The sequence below is a fragment of the Crassostrea angulata genome, unplaced genomic scaffold (genome assembly GCF_025612915.1).
Source record: "Crassostrea angulata isolate pt1a10 unplaced genomic scaffold, ASM2561291v2 HiC_scaffold_47, whole genome shotgun sequence".
In the NCBI taxonomy this organism is placed as follows: domain Eukaryota; kingdom Metazoa; phylum Mollusca; class Bivalvia; order Ostreida; family Ostreidae; genus Magallana; species Magallana angulata.
Genome location: NW_026441602.1, coordinates 116,226 through 134,748, shown reverse-complemented (window position 1 = coordinate 134,748; position 18,523 = coordinate 116,226). Strand labels below are relative to the sequence as shown.

The 18,523-nt window shown below is 33.0% G+C and overlaps 1 protein-coding gene across 1 annotated transcript in view; it reads right to left on the bottom strand.

Annotated features, from left to right (window-relative positions):
- Positions 1 to 18,523, bottom strand: part of LOC128168779 (leucine-rich repeats and immunoglobulin-like domains protein 1) — a 101,238-nt gene that overhangs the window by 1,850 nt on the left and 80,865 nt on the right. Inside the window, exons 3-5 of the mRNA XM_052834939.1 lie at positions 8,934 to 9,005; positions 4,264 to 4,454; positions 38 to 130 (exon numbers count right to left, since the gene is read on the bottom strand). Coding sequence (XP_052690899.1) covers positions 38 to 130; positions 4,264 to 4,454; positions 8,934 to 8,989 — 340 coding nt within the window. The 5' untranslated portion in view covers positions 8,990 to 9,005. The remainder of the gene's footprint in view (positions 1 to 37; positions 131 to 4,263; positions 4,455 to 8,933; positions 9,006 to 18,523) is intronic.

Sequence of the window (18,523 nt, the reverse complement as noted above, 5' to 3'; positions counted from 1 at the left end):
TAGTGTACAAGTTTAGCCAAGGTACGTCAGCTTTCACCTGTGGTTTGCTGGTCTCCAATTCTTGGTGTTGTCTTGATTATCTGTTGTGTAGGGACATCGTCCTTAGTCTTCGGAAGGGTAACCGCTTGTTCTACAATACATTCATGTACAAGTAAGCTCATGCTGTCTACATTAAAAAACGATTCTAACGTGTTATTTCTGCATTTCCGGCAGAAAATTATAGTCATTTAATTCTGATTATTCTAGTATGGTTTCTTTAAGAGGACCTAAATGTGAGGGTTTTTTTTCATCATATTCTTTTCAATTCAAAATGAAGGGCAAACTTATGATTCTGATAATGTTAAAATTTTTAAAATAATTACATATTATTTTGCACTTTCTGTTTTTATTTATTTTTTTGTTTACCATAGACCAATATAAGGTTTGTAAAAATTTACATTTAAAGCTGTGTAAAACATTCTTAAAATATGCTGTTTAACTTAAAATTATTTCTCCTTTTACACTTTATTTTTGTTTCTTTATTATCAAAAATATGATTGTCTAGAAATTAATACAAGCACAAAAATTGGATTCCTCCTTTGTCTTAGGAAGAGTAACCGCTGGCTCTACAATAAATCCATGCACAAATAAACTCATGGAATCTATATTTAGAAAACTGACACTAGCTTACGCTTGATTCCTGCACGTACATTACAGTCTTTTAATTTTGATCTTTTGAAACATTTTCCGTAAGAGTGCTTGGTAATTAATCCTAAAATGTATTAATCACCTTAAGAACTCTAAAAAGGTTTATATATTTTTGATTTTTCAGATTAATAATAATTATTGCTTTTTATCTTCACTAAATGATAGTTATTTAAAACACTAAAATGTTTTGGTAGAAATGATACGTAATTTGTTTACCACCAGCCTCCTTGAATAGACAATGTGTTATGTTATACTTTCATGTTAAATACTGAAATCTGATTGGTTTAAACGCAGTTGGTTATCCGTTCTATTAATCCTCAGCGTAAGCAACACGCTTGGCAAAGGGTAACACAACGAATTGCTACATGCGCGTAAATTATGCGCGTACGGTTCGCCGTAAAATTAACTTCATTTCTATATAAGAGGAGTAAACTTTTCTCTAAAATTAAGACATTCAGTATAATAAAATAAATAGTGCCTGTTTGGGAGGGTAACTGTTGAAATTGACATCCCTCGCGTCGGTTGACAATGGTTTTCTCGGGGTGTCAAATTCAACAGTTACCCTCCCAAGCAGGCACTATTTATATAATAGTTTCTCTCTTCAGAGAGTAAGAAGACTTGGCCAATGAATCGATCATTCAAGAGTCAAAGAAATAGCATATCCTTTTAAAGTACTTTTTTATAACAATTATTAAAATAATTCTGATCATGCTTTAAATAAATTTTGAATATAATTTTGTACTTTATCTTGAAACGTTTGTTTACTTTAGATAAAAATAGTATAAAAAGTTCACGTAATATTCAAAGTTTGGTATTAAGCTATGTGACGCAATATAATCGTTCAATCTTTTTTCTGAACTTAAAACTTCCGCAAAGTTTTTTTTCTCCAGGAGGGGATAGATTATATAATTTGTTTTACTTGTTTGGTTAAATATACTGCTGTAAATTAAAATCAATTTTATTTCACTTTTTTTTGTTGCTTTAATCCTTGCCTTAAAGTATAAAACTATATAATTCTACAGGAAAAAAAGGAAGTTCGATTATTTTAATGGAATTATATAAGTTGTTTATCTTAATAAATGTTAATTTATCTATCATGATTCATTCTGCTTTTAAGCATGCCACATTCAACTACTTACATATCCTCAAGGTGAAAAAAATCATTGCATTTTATTTAAATTCTAATCTCCACTATCTTTGTAGTTATAAAATTACAAATTGAATTCCATTCCCAATGTTTATTCATGACGTCATTGGCATATAGTCTAATATATGCGTGTTCATCAACATCATATGACTGTTTACTGTAGTAAGACAGTTTACATTATTAGAGGTCACGGGCAACAGTCTGCGAGCCAGTCCGATTGATCAACTGTTGCCCGAGATAAAGTGAACAACTGTTTTGTTATACCCTTAATGCTCAATAACTCGTTTTCGCGTCACTGGTCAACAGTCGTTTTAAACAGTCAATTTTAACAGTTCCAATCCATCAGCTCTAGTCCAAAAGTCAATATGCTGGACTTTTTTCGTATAGAGTTATATAGTAATCATTTTACAGGTGTAAAACAATTTGAATTGTAGTAATCTTCATCTTACAAACCCCACCTTTGTCAAAAAACCAGTACGGCATATGTCACAACAATTACAAAGGTGGGGTTTGTAAGATGAAGATAATGTAATTCAAAAATTAATCATGTTTTATTTGGTACAGTCCCTAAAACATTCTATTTTTTCCATTTTTCGTGTGTTCACCGTACGCTGACAGTGCGTTCACCGTGCACTGACAGTGTTCTCACAGTGCGTTCACCGTGGGTTCATTTGCGCTCATCGCTCCGCTCCGTTCCGTTCGCGTTCACCGCTCACTGTGCGCTCACTGTGCGTTCACAAAGCGTTCACCTTGCGGTCAGCGTGCGCTCACAGTGCGCTCACAGTACGGTCACCGTGCGGTCATTTGCGATCTCCGCTCCGTTCGCGCTCACCGGTCACAAAGCGTTCACCATGCGCTCACTGTGCGTACACAAAGCGTTCACGTTGTGTTCACCATGCGTTCACCATTCCTGCAGCGTTCACTTATCGTTCAGTTCGTTTACATTCATTTTCGTTCGGAACTCTAAATGAAAATAATCGGTCTCAGCAAAATGAGAAAAGAACCCTTGCGTAAGGGTAGAAGGAAACATATTACACATAAAACATCATTTTTATAAGAATTTAATCCGGTGAATTTTAAGTACACATTCTTGAGCAGGTCTTTTATTGTTGTTGTTGTTGTTGTTTATCACTCTCCTAAACAGGCATTATTTTTGTTGGTTCGAAAATGGCGTAAGTATGCAGTTACTGTAAAAAGTCTAAGTTGCACAATACAGCGATACATTGCTATTCAAATAATATTAAGACGTCAGTCCAGTCATTTAAAAACAGAAGAATTCAATCAACAAACGAATCGACACACATATATGAATATAAGGAACGGACGTTGTATTTGTGTACTTTTCACGATTCATATAATAATTCTTTTGAAGTCCGATCACAAACATATCCATGCTCGACAATAAAAAATCAGCTTAGGGAATGTAAGCATAAATGCGTGTTAATTTATACATTAACAATAAATCCAAACGATTTATCAATAAATACTATTTTTTTAAAGTGATTTATAAAGTAAATATTATATCCTGAATCGTGTTTACATATTTCGCCGAACGAATCAGCCGATTACTGTTAAACTCATTTAATTACTATATGATTAGGGCAAAAAACTGATGTAAATGTTAGTTTTAACAAAAAACTAAAAGTTCTTTATCTGCTTTGTTCGTTTAAATACAAATATCTAACGAAAACTAAATTGCAATGGCTTAATTATTTGTTTATTTACGTAAATGTGTACACTCCGCGTGTATACTCCGCGGTCGATTTAATATTTCAGATTTCTTGGTAATTAAGAGTATCTCGCTCTAAGGTTTTTCGGTTTTATGTATTAATTAGACATTTTTATTATTACATTACTCGATTATTCTTTGATTAAATAAATATTATGGTCTAAAATTTGGTTTTATTTTAAATTTGTTTGGTCAACTTTCAAGCTATCTTTTCCTGATTACCGACCAAATACAATGTTAGGATAACAATCGAGACATTCCTCATAAATCGTTCCTTTTGCACTCACAAAGCGTTCACATATCGTTCACCGCGCGTTCACCGTTCAACTTGCGCTCCGTTTGTGCTCTGCATTCGCTCATCGTTCACCGTTCATTAGCGTTCACCAAATTCCGCTCACCGTTTGCTCAGAGTGCGTTCACCGTATGCTTAGAGTGCGCTCATCGTTCACTTACTGTTCAAGTGTGAAAGTAGAACGTTTCAGGGACTGTACCACAATTGAAAATATACTAAGTAATATACATATTAGTACATGTATTTCTTTTTTTAATTTTGACCATTCGTCATTGACTTTTATAGAGAGAATATTAGGATCACTCTTTAATAATGCCTATTTGAGCGTGATTTAATTTGTTTACGTGTCCGACCGTAATGATCTTCACATTTGAGTCAAGAAATGTATCAATTTCCTAGAATACTTACTGGAAGTTGAGTCACAGCTCATATCGTGATAAGAAACGTTAATGATTTCCTTTCCTTTTAAGTGTTCAGGGGAACTGCATGTCGGTGTACCATACCATGTTTCTTTTTGTAGTAGAATTCCCTTTCTTTGCATAAATTCCACAAACGATTGTAAAGCACATGTACATTGAAAGGGATTTCCTCCAACATACCTTTTAATAAAAATACAAATACAAATACAATTCAGAATTTGCAGTAACGTTACACTACAATCCAGATCCTATAATTATAGATATAATTTTGATACAGTTATGTAATGTAATCACACAACCAAATATAAATGAATGAGCAGCTCTCGTGATTTTTTCACAATAATTTATTTAAGCAAAGTTCTTGTGAGGATTTCACAAAATACTTTGTCATTTTCCCAAACGTTAGATTCATTCTACAATAATTTTATTAAACATTTATCAAATTGGTTTTTGAGTCCATGAATATAATCTTAACATTCTGTACACGTCTTTTACGTGAGGGAAATCGAACGTTATTAATGTTAGTCACGATTGCCTTTGACAAGTTTAAGGAAAAGTTTATAATAATAGCGGAAACAAAATTGTGATATAAAGGCTGGTATTGATAATATGTATCGTAATATGTATTGTAATCATGGGCAAACACTTCTATTTAATCTTTTTAATTTTAAAACATCAATAAACAAAACATAGGCAATTTATACGGGAATACTTATGTTTACACATCAAAAAATCTGTACTGATTTTATACCCAGAAGAAAACAATGTTACAAAGAAGTTGAACAATCCACAAGGATAAATTGCATTCCGCTGGCAAATGCCATAGGCGTCTTCAAGCTATTATATATCTAATTTAACTTAAAATAATGAATATATTTGAAAATATAAATTGTTTGCTAAAGATGAACTTATACTTTTAGTATATTGATATCCGAATAACCAGGAATATTAAATTTGTGCTTTGGATGATTTCATATTCGAAATGTTTTTCAGTAAGCACATTCTCCGGTTTGGCTTTTTCAAAGTATTTTAATGTTCTTCCTTTAAACTACAACTTATTTGCCATAGATGGATAAAGTGAAGAAATATAACTGCAGTATTGCATGATATAATGATCGTTATGATTAATAAACCTATTCCAGACCTAACAGAGCGAATTCATTTATTGAACCTCAATTAAATGACCGTCAATCCATAGTTTATACTACACAAGTGTATGATAGAAAAATTGTAACGGAGTAAAGCCTATGCTCAGACTTTTCTTCATTGGACCTTGAAATAAATATGATTATACTGGAGTATACAGGTACATTTAAAAGCTTGGTATTCCTATATTCTAAAATTAAATATTGTTTATTATGTATGACACCGAGTGAAGAATGGCATTTTCTCTAGGAATCACAAACCCAGGTCATAAGCAGGGACCCTTAAATATATTGACATTAGGTAACCTTTCCATGGCTGCTGGCTTTCTCACCTTCCTGTGGTTCTGTAAATGACCGAGGCCCACCCTTTTTACCATCTAAGCTCATATATGAGTGAAGAAAATCAGAAGAAGTCCTTCGGGAAAATACATACGATTTGACATTGAACCCTGAAAACCTTTGAAACCGGCATTTGTACTAATTAATCATAAATTTGCCTTTTTATATAGACACTGTTTAGGTGACAGGAAATATTTTATATTTGGTCGAGGATATGTGAAGCAGATAGTGCTCATATATGTGATCTAATTTGTCAGTTCATTTTTAGAATTGGTTTACATGCAGGGGACACATGGTCCTGACTCATGAGCATTTTTAAACCTTTCCGAATAAAACAAGTACAACTTTCATATACATATATATAAGCACTGTATAGAATAGCCAGGGACGGTCTCAATATTTTCTGTAAAAAATGTCCTTTTTTTCACATTTTCACTGGTCCAGCACCACGCGCCAGTCCCGAGCAACTGCCATGAACTACCGTTGGATTTGTATAGCTTAAAGGTCATATGAAACGATTTTTAACACTATGATTTTCTTTCATAAAGCTTGGTATAAACAAATGTTAAAATACGTGATGTAAGATTTTTTTGCCTTTGCATTACTGAGAAATAACCGTGAAAACTGAGCACCTGAAAAAATTCTTCCCCGCTTATCGTTCTTGATTATGTGGATTTATGACGTCACACAGGCCCACCGATGTAAACAATGCATTAAAACTAGTGTAATTTTAAAGAAGTTTATCGATTGAATTTTAGTAATTTTTGCATATATGAACGTGTCTTTCTTTTCAAATGAGACAATTTGATTTCGTAGTAGCCTACAGATGACTTAGTTTTAATTGGTCGTTAATGAATAAGCTTTCATGATGAAGATCCCGTACTGCAGTGGAAATTAAACGAAAGAAATGCTCCAACATTAACAGCTAATTAATGAATTATGCTTATCCTTTTGAAATGGAAACATCATTTTCTTCTTCGGAAGGTATAATGATTGAGCTACATTTAAAGGGAATTAAAGCATTCTAATTGATTTGTCACATAAAAAAGTATAAGACAGGCCAATGAAAATGTTTGAGGCATTGTGGACATAGTTTGTTTTTAAGAGCTGCTGTTAAATGCCGCAAAATTTTTCTTAAATTTTATTTTAAAATATTATAAATTTCTGACTTCTTGATATATACATGTAGAAATATCTTTAGAAAATACTTTGTGTACACGTGTATTAACGTTTTATTAAATCAGATCGCGGAAATATGGCATTTAAGGATTAAGAAATGTATCGGTAAAATTAATCGGTTGTTTGATAAAAATAGTTGTGAACGAATGTGAAGATAATCCACAGATTTTATTAAGAACAAGCATCAATAATGATAAAAAACGAAAGAAAAAATTGCGGAAGGAAGTGAGATAGAAGGGATCTGTGAGTAAACACTGCACATACACGTTGTAAAATCAAAACACCGCACATATAAATATAAGTACACGTTTCAAAAACAAAACATTTAAAGAAATTTCTCTTAGACTAAGAATAATTAAATGGTAACATATTTGTGAATTTGAAAGCGAAACAAACAGTATAATCGTGAAGCGAATGAGGCACCACGAGGCCTATAAGTTTAGAAAAAAATCTTAATGAATTGCATGAACGTGCAAATGGGAATAAACGATCAGTTATTTTTTAATCTGTCAATTTCATTAAAAAGATCGAAATAAAACATATATACACGCATATATTAAAATTATATTATACTTGCATGTGGATCTATGAAGAAAATCATTCATTCTCCGTGCAGTCTCGAAACTGAATATGTACACGCTATTAAATATAAACGCACACAATTTTATTTCTTGAGAGAAAAAATACTGACGTGGTTGATTATTTTATAATTATACAAGTTTTTATATAGAATAGTATTTTTTTTCTTTTAAAATGCTCCAAAATGACATGGATATTTGTATTCACAACATAGCTTTATAAAGCTATTGGGTCTTACTGACGTCATAAGCAAGGGAGGTAAGCCGCGTAAGTCAATGTTCCTTTTCGCGAATAAGTGATTTTGATCGACTGTGGCGCTCACATTTTGCATAAAATATTCAAAAAACAATGTCAGTCTTATTAAATAGGCACTTATGAACTCATTCCCGTATATAACTCAATATGGTCAGGATATCGTTTCATATGACCTTTAACGTCAACCCATGCAAATAATCACCAAAACAACTAAGGGAAGGGGGTGCAATCACCTTCTTTATGAGGGACATTTCGTGTTCTGAACCTACCCTACTTTACAAGCACAAAACTGAAAGTGAAAATTCTGGACACAATTTTGCATTTCTGATTAAAAGTGTTATCAGTATTAAAGTGTTATATTTAAATGGAATGGAAATGAGCCCCTTTATCCACAAAATGATTACAAAAAATATTATAGCAATTTAAACCCCTAAAAAAACCTAGCCAAACCTCAGGTTTTCCCTTTATTTAAAACTTTTGGCCGGGTATTTCGTTCGAAACTACCCCCCCCCCCCCCCCCCCCCAGCTACCTTACATCAAAAGAAAATATAGAATGAATCATATGTGTTGTAGATACATTTTTTTCTTATTAAAGTTGGATACCACACTTGGAAAAGTCACTCAAATAAACAGAAAATTATTTGATTTTAAGAAAATCATATAATTGATTTAATGATAAATAAACTGTATTGATGGCAAATTTACATTTTGGTGATAAAAACAAATACCTAAAAAAAATCAATTTAGTAAGTAACAACAACAGCTTCTGTTGGATTCCAAATCGGGATGTACGGACTCTGCTTTGCGGTAACTTACATGTTGCCGTCGATAAAATCATTTTAATGAAAGAAAATGTCGTTTCGATCAAATGTCAGCTATTTGTTATATTTTTTATGATGTGCTATTTCACCTTAATTTGAGGTTTAGAATAAATTGTACCATATGACTAAGTATCAAGGCAATTTGATAGATAATTAATATTTCTTTATCTATCTATCTATCTATCTATCTATCTATCTATCTATCTATCTATCTATCTATCTATCATCTATCTATCTATCTATCATCTATCTATCTATCTATCTATCTATCTATCTATCTATCTATCTATCTATCTATCTATCTTTATCTATCTATCTGTCTTTTTTCTATTTATACGTACAGTTCCTGAAGCTGTGGTAACTTCTCAAAGACGATGCTTTCAATGCTGGTTATCATGTTGTTATACAAATACCTTGAAGATAAAATATTAACATCAAATAATAACAAATATAAAAACTTTAAATTAATAACAACTAATTATTTATAAAGGCCCTGTCACACCTAGCTGCGTCCCCACGGCGTGTTCACGCTGAGTCTACACCGCGCGCTCATGGCGTGCTAGGAGATTTTACCGCGCGTCCACGGCGTGCTTTGCGCGCTGACTGCGTGCACAAGCCTCTCTTTACTTCTTGGTAGGTTAATATTAATTTGTACAATTGTATGGGAAACAAGCAAGAATATACAACTAGTAACTAGTAAACAAATGATTAAAAAATTGTTTTGATTTTATGAAATGGTACATTGTAATTGAAACATAGTTACTTCTAAACAATTTGTGAAGGACTAGGATTAAACTCTTAGTAGTCAGGTCTACAAAAAAGATCCGTTATTAGAACCAAATGGCATGAATTCCCTCTACGTCCATTGATAGGTCTAGGAATATTAGCAAATGCTACTTTTTACATAGTCATCTACATCCAGTTTGATAATTATTGCATCGCTTGATATTGTACAACAGCCATTTTTCGAGTTTTCGTGGTCTTGATGACAACGCACTAGAAACGCCGTGAGAGTGCGGTATAAACGCAAAAGAAACGTCACGAGAGCGCGATGAACGCAGCAACAGCTCTTCGGGGTCGCTGTATGAACGCAACCAAATGGAAAACAACTTGTTCAAACGCTGTGGATGCGCGTTGAGAGCGCGATAGAGACGCAGTGAGATCCCAAAGGACTCCGTGAGGTCTTCGCGCAAGCGCAATTGACTTATCACTGCGTCTACACTGCGATTAGCTGCGTTCCTTAAGCGCACCGACGGACCGACGGAGCTCTCGTGGCGCTGTCGGAGATTTTACGGCGCTGTCACGGCGATCTCACAACGCTCCTACGGCGTGTTTATCAGAACGCAGAGCCACGGCGCGTACTTTGTGCATGTTCAAAGTGCGCGCCGTCGCATGGCGTTCGTCAACGTTTACCTTGGCGTTTTACATTATTTAAGGACGCAGCGGAATCGCCTTGAGGACGCAGATCCGGTGTGACAGGGGTTTTAATATAAGGTAGATACTGGTGTCAACTACAATGGAAACATGTATAGTAGATGTTAGTTTAGAAATAAGATTACATTTAACCTTTCAACATCGTGAAAACATCGGGGTCAATTAAGCTATGACCATCAAGAGTCGCACTTATTTTGTTAAAATAATGTTAAAAAAAACATGTTAATTAGCCCCTTTATTCTTCTTTGAATAGGTTCTGACCTGAAGATATGTTTGCTGAAAAAATACAATTGTTATTGTGTCACAATCTGCTTTATTCTAACATATTTGTATGCGTTTAAGTTTAACATAGTATTATATGTTTTTTGTCAACATTTTTTTGTTGAATCATATTTTCCCAGTACATGAAATTTAAGCTTTAGTTGTGTTTTTTAACGGAACTATAGTATAAATGTGTAAATAAATCAATTGATTGTAAAATACAGATTCTTTCCTACACGTTTTCTTACATAAAAAGAGAAAAAAGATAAAATTCCGATGATATTGATTTAGAAGGTATACAGTGGAGCCTCAGTTATCCGGACACTTTCGTTCCTAAGTTCAATCGTCTAGATAGGTGAAGGGCCCGGATATCTGAAATGTGTCTATTGTTGTCATAAATGATAATGTATTTGTATATAGTGGCTCCCAATGTTGATACTAGGGTTTTTTGCCTTTCATACCATATAGCAACACATGCTAGAGTTGTTTGTTAATATGAACGTTTTTAGAGATAAAGAACTGTGCTTTATTCTATTATTTTGTCATGAAATATTAACCAGACAATAATGATAACCGAATCTAGCTAATTTTTTTGTGTCCAAGTGTTATATGTTTATGATACACTGTTGTTCGCAATTTTCCAATTTTTGAAAGTGATTTGGGAAGTCAGTGTGCTTATACAAGCTACTCGTGAGGGTCTAGCCCGTAAAAAAGGTGTGAAACTTAATTTTCAGGGGTAATCTTTTGTACTGAGTAGGGTATCATCAAATTTTACCGTCCGGTTAGATGAAGCAAGATGAGAAGTAAATCAGTGTGTTGTGGTAAAAACAGACCGTCCGGATCCGAAACGTGAAATTCCAGATAAATGAGACAAAATAACGTATAAAAAATCTGTTCCCAAATAAAACCGTCCGTAAACTGAAGCGTCCGGTTATCTGGCGTCCGGATATTTGAGGCCCCACTGTATAATATTTTCCTACGTACTGGCCATGAGGACAATAGCAAGTAAATTGTCCCTCTTGATATGTCCGAAAAGTAGAAAAATAGGTATTTCGTTATACTGAAGAATACGTTATTTGTCAACGCCGCAGAGTTTGCTGATGGTGAACAAATTTGAGTTAACTGACCGGATAAAACCAGGAGTGTAACGGAGGGAATCTAATGCTGCTGGTAAATAGTTTTTATGACTATTAACCATTTGCAAATAGAATGGAAACTATTTCACGGTTAGATAACAATGATTGTTCATTTCTCGCCATTGTGCATAGAAAAAAGACAGAAGGATATATTAATCCTAATTGTATGTTTTCAATGCAACGACTTGCTGTCATTGCATTACTTTCTACCAATCAACAAAACGGCAATTATTACTAGTCAACAAAATAGTGATTGTTTCTTCTTTCATTAGCACAATATTTTAAAATAAATGTAAATCACGTTTTTAATTACAAATATTTTATCTGTAAATTTTTGTGTAGCATCATCATTACTTGCTTTTCAAAATGATATATTTTAATTTAGATAAAGCGTTACTATGCCTAAGAAATAAACCACATTTAAACATATATTTGGCTGGTTAGGCCTGAATCTACCAAATCTGAAACTAACCCTAACCCTTACTCTATCCCTGACCGCCTCAAAAGCTAATAGAGGAAGACGAAAGCTGTTCAAAAACGTGCTGCGGTTTTCTTATTTATATAAAAAATGGTGAAATTAAAAAATATTTGTAACAAATGATAAAACATTAATATTCTTTGGGAAATTTATGTCCTATTAACCGTTTGCAATTATGTTCTGCATATTTACGTCATGTCTTTGAAGAATAGTTCATTAATACAACCTAATAGTGAAAATTAAACTGATTGATTATCATAACTTATTATGTGTTCTGCTTTCCCGAGGACTATCAAGAGATAAATTTATTTCACCGGAAGCAACGATTTTTAAAAATCTTGTAAATATGGCGTTTCATCTCGTCCAACTTAACAAAGTCGAAGCCAAACAATTTTCATTTTCACCTTTCAAAATGTCTTTGAAAATCTTTGCTGCACCCTTGTTTACTTATAATGTTTTTTTTTTTCTGCTATTCAATTTTAAATGTGTTCTCTCTTTTCCTCGCAGATATCTCAGCAATTTTGGACGCTGCCGTTTTATTCCGCTCCAGACATAACAATGGGACTTCTAATCAAAGGACACTTACTCAAACTTAAAGTAGTTTTGACGAGCAACTACGCCAAATATTCTAAGAACTTATGGAATGCGGTTTCTACATTGAATAGTATGAAATGTCGAAATAAGTAGGCGAAGCGTCGCCCGAAGATGGTAAAATTTGTTTAATGCGAATACGGTTATAGAAAAATCTCAGATGTTGCGAAGTTTTTTATAAGTCCCCGCTTAAATACTTAACACATCTTTGCAAAATTTTACGCTTCCAGTAAAACTCGTTTAGTACGAACACGTATTAAGCGAAATCTCGGATATAGCGAAGTTTTTTTTAAAAGTCCACGGTAAAACATTTCACAAATCTTTGCAAAATTTCACGGTTAAAACGAATTCGGATATAACGAATTTATGAATATAGCAAACTGATATTTAGTCCTGTAGAGGCGAATGATAACGGAATTGAACACTTTTATAACGAATGTCTTTACAGTTTAAAAAGTTTGCACTACCATTTAGCATAATAGTTTAATTTTTTTCACATTGATTCTTTAATTCACAATCTGATTATTAATGTATCAAAAGAATGTAATTTCAAAGACTAGATTAACAAAAAATGTAGTCTGGTGATAGAAAACATGTATTTTGTGAATTCGCTATAGTTATTATTACGAAACCGTTATACGGATAAAACGATTAACGGATATAACGAAGTAAACCCATTGGTCCCTAGGATTTTCTTATAAACGAGTTTTACTGTAATAATTCTCGCCATACGGATAAGGAGATATATCTGGCAGTCTTGTGCCATGTTTAAACCAATGAAAGTGTGACATTTCAGCCCGAGGGAAAGCAAAAGATGATTTGACTTCCGCCGTCGATAGATGAAAGTAAACTTTGTAATTAAATATACTGACAGATTGACAGCTCTTGTTCTATAAAAAAAGTTAAATAATCACGTATTAGATAATAAAAAACAACAATGTACACCTATAATAAAAGCAATGCATTTAAGATAGATGCATTCATTTTGTGTAGTGAAGCTTTTGTTCGAGGACTACTGAGTTAATAAACTGTGCTGTATTTTTCTTATAATCTTTTTCGATTGAAATGTGTGCAATATAAACTGGTCATAAATCTAAGAACTTTAAAGAGACAATCAAAAAAAGTGTCCCCCGAACGGAAGATGTACTCTATTGTGGTGAAGATGAATGTAAAAAGCTTCAAGAGTTTCCAACTGTCTTCAGTGACAAAAACAGGAACACGGGAGCAGATTTATGGCCAGCGGCGCTGCAGTCCAAACATATGGCGAGGTCCGTAACCTCTACAAAAAATATGTTCCCTACCTAAACATGCACAAGCGAATCATCGCATCCATGTATATCGCTTCCGGGATAAGTGCGGAGAGTTGATCAAAGGCTCAATAGATGATGGGGAATTCGGCGCAAGGAGGAACTTATTAAAGTTTATGGAAGAACGGGGATATGAAAACATCGCATGCGTAGTTACAAGGTGGTACGGTGGTGAGATTCTCGGAATGGCATACTTCGGCCAGATGAGGGAGGTGGTAGACCAAGTCTCACAGAAACTCGAGAAATAAACGGTAACCATTTGTGAACTATAACTTCCGTCCATGATGCGTGTACTGACTTTAATGTTAGTGTGTCTAACATAAATTCCGGTACGTGATACCATAACGGTGTAAGTTGTCTTATATACACAGGGTTGGGGAAATTCTTTCAAAGCCTTTTTCTGTCGATAAGGCTTTGATATTTAAAGATGTTCAGTGTCATTTTTTGTTACTATCCTGTCTTAGCATGAATATGAGAGTGAGTGATAACAAATGTACAGAGATGAACGTCTGTATACATTGTTTGCCCTTCTCCGTCTAATATGCCTTTCTACTGTTTACTTTCTCGTATAGCACTATAATTAACCAATTACCATTTTTTCATTCTTGTAACATAAATGGTAAATGAAAATGGGTGATGAGTACCGAGAAACACTGTTAAGTCGCAAACGCCCGACTCTTTGATTGTTCCGAGAATCTCATATCACGTGATCAAAGGGTATAAATACGAGATGCCGTGAGTCTGCAGATTCGCAGTGTAGACGTTGAAGTGGATACTTCTAGGTAAGCTTACTGTTCGTGTGTCAATATTACTCAGCGATTTGCAGAACAATAAATAAATACTGGCGTATTGAAGCAACTTGTCGTCGTAAGTGTTGCTTGTTAGATTCAGCGGGTAGACATTTGTTATCAGTAACAAGGGTGCTTCGTGGGGTCGCTTTAAAGTGACCGATAGAAGTGACGGGTTGTTTGAGCCGACCGATAAAATCGACGAGTCGCTTGGAGTGACTGTCAGAAGCGACGGGGTGCGTCGGAGCGACGCATAGAGTTCGGCTAGGGCCCATACGTTCACATATTTATATTTAATTGAGTTTTAAATCAATAAACGCTAGGAAAGCGACAAGGAAACTTATTATATATCGTAAAAAATTATCATAAAAATCAAACACCTCAGCAAGGTATCTGAGGGGACCCGTAATAAATGTTAGCGTGTTTAGGCAGACACGTTACATTCTTATTAGTGTGTCTGCTTTCAACTAAAGAGGTCTTTAGGGTTGAGAAAAGAGAAGGGATATGTTTAACTTTTTAAAACAGAAACAAAAATAATTTAATTCTGATTGTAACGCGGCATTTGATTACGTAGAAAACGTTAGTTAAATTTGTATAACATGGTTTGTACGTCACAAGACACGTCACAATGCACCAACGTCAAAAACGTAATTATCCACTGGACGTTACATTTGAATCTTGAACAGATTAATATTATTTGTAAAGGTAAAACGGACTCAATTTGCACAGCAAAATACATAAAGTTAAATTATAAGGAATGTATTCAATATTTACCCAATTTGTACTCGTATAACCTGGGTTGGAGCAATTTCCGCTTTTTTATAATCCGCTGTGCGGATTATAAAGCGTAAATTGCCCTTACCCAGGTTATACTCGTAGAGCTTGGTTAGAAATTGAGTTCATTTGTTAAGGATTATTTTTTTTACAAGATATACATTTCACTGAGGATGATGTAAATATAATTAGATCGATGTGGGGATTTAAAATTGTTATAAGCCCAGGCAGAACTGACTCCAGAGGGGTAGCTATTTTATTCAATAATAATTTTGATTATGAAATATTACAGACAACATCTAATGAAATGGGAAATCAATTTTTAATTGATTTTAATTTGGTTCACGATACTTCTTTAGATTACAATAATTAGTAACACATAGGAAACCCCAAAGCCAGAAAAGTGTTACTTAACTTAAAAGAAAAATTAAATTTGAAAGACCCATGAAGAAATCAATATGAGATTCTAAAATGATAAACATGGTTCGGTCTATAAAGTAAAAAAGGTAGAATAGATTTCTTTTTAGTGTCATCTCAACTACTAAATTTTGTTCATAACACAAGCATAGAAATAGGATACTTATTGATATTGTTTTTTCAAACTTTGAAAAAGGGAAGGATTCTGGAAATTCAATAACTCTCTTTCAAAAGATAAGGAATACATAGATGGGGTAAACAAAGTTATCGCATCTTTAAAATAACAGTACACAGAAACACCAAACTCACAAGAAGCTACAGAACACATACCAGATTTTAATCTCCACCTTAATATTGATTATCAGTCATACTTTGAGCAGATTTTGCAACAGATAAGAGGATATACTGTAAAATATAGCTCTAGAAAAAAAGAAATAAGATAAATAGACAAAAAGAAACGAAAACAAGAATTCATATTTTGAGCTTGGATGAAAATGTAAAAAAAATAATGAATATACTCTTTTGCAAAATGAATTAGAATCTATTAGAAAAGAATATATGAAGGACTTACTAGTAAGAACATATGCTAAATGGATTGAGGAAGGTGAGAAAACAACAAAATATTTCCTTGCACACGAAAAAAGAAATTACATAAATAAAACAGTATCCAAACTCATAGACAATAATAGGATTACAGTTCAACTCCACAAGAAATACTTCAAAAAACTGAAACCTTTTATCAGACATTATACGCAAAGATAATGAATTATGCTCTGTTAATCTAGAAAACATCGTTGATAAGCACTAAGTTAATAAACTAAACAATACCACGGTTGAAAAACTAGAAGGAAAAATTACTTATATAGAAGCTCTAAACGCTATCAAAAATATGAAAAATGATAAATCACCAGGCCCAGATGGCTTTACCGCAGAATTCTATAAATTTTTCTGGAAAGATATTTCTCATTTTTGGCTAATGTCAGCCAATGAAGGCTTTGAAAAGAGTATGTTGTCTACTACCTAAAAGCTAGGATTTATATCAATTATACCAAAGGAAGACCAATGTAGGGAATACTTTAAAAACTGGAGACCAATATCACTTTTAAATGTATCTTATAAACTTATATCAGCAAATAGATTAAAACAAGTATTAAATCATATCATAAATGAAAACCAAAAAGGATTCTTAAAAGGCAGATTTATTAAGGAAAATACTCGTTTTGAATATAATATTATTCAAGAATTAAATATAATGCAAATACCAGTAGTGCTTTTACTTATAGACTTTGAAAAAGCATTTGACTCTATCTCGTGGTCTTGTATGTATAAATCATTAAAACATATTAACCTTGGCCCCAATATTATTAGATGGATAAAAACAATTATACAGATGCTAAACTATGTGTAATTCAGAATGGATTTTTTTTCAGAATTGTTTAATATTGGGCGTGGTTTTCGGCAAGGTGTTCCCATTTCGCCCTATTTATTCATTTTATGTGTAGAAATAATGGGTATCATAATAAGAAAAATAGAAATATTAAAGGTATACATATAAAAAAGAATACTGTTTGTTTCAATATGCGGATGATACAGTAATGTTTTTAGATGGAAAAGTTTAAAAGCAATTAGATTTGCTCTTCCAATTTTCAAAATATTCAGGATTAAAACCTAACTTTGGAAAAAACAAAGGCAATTTAGATCAAAATATGCAAGTAGTGAAATTTTATGTCCAAACTTTAAAATTCAATAGACAAACATGCTTCAATGTATGAGGAATCAAATTTAACTCAAGTCTTACTAATAATACAGAAATTAATTTTGAACCAAAACCTGCATCAATTATCAAGAAATAAATAACTGGAATAAAAGACAGTTGACTCCTTTAGGAAAAATAACTGCGACAGTCATCAAATCACTTTTACTACCCAAATTGACCCATCTGTTTATAATTTTGCCTACATTCTCTTAACAGTGAATAACAAAACTTGAAAAACTATTTTTTCAATTTATTTGGAATGGAAAAAAAATGATAAGGTATCAAGAACATTATTAGATCAGCAATATACTGATGGGGGACTCAAAATGGTACACTCAGAATCATATATCAAATCACTCAACTTATCGTGGTTCAGAAGAATTTTACAATCTACAGATGATCTACTGAATAGTCTTTTTAGTGTACTTACAAAAAGCACAGTCTCAAAATTTTTGCAAATGGGATCTGATTACTCAATATATATTACCAAAAATATTCTTATCTTTTTTTTGGAAAGAATCATTACTGGCATTTAGTGAATACATTGACATAGTACAAAAATCATCAAATATACAACAGACCCCAGTGTGGTTTAAACCCTAGATAAAAATGGATAGAAAATCAATATTTTTTGAAATACTGTACAAAGAGGTTTATATATGCATCTGACTTTTTCAATGAAGATTGAAAGTTTATCCAGCTCAATGATTTCAATGTAAATAAACCATTCACTATTATACTTGGACTTAACTTAAAAGAGTCATTTGTTTATTTGTGAACAATGTTAATACATGGGATAATACGTTGCCAAGATACATTTCTAATCTTATCAAAAGCAATGAAGATGTATATAATGAGTTTATAAGTAACTATAATACATGTACTATTGTCAAACATGAAGAAAAATGGAAAAGTTATTTAACCTTGATGACTCATTCAGTTGGAAAGCAATATAAAATACACTTTTTAAATGCACAAAAGACAGCAAG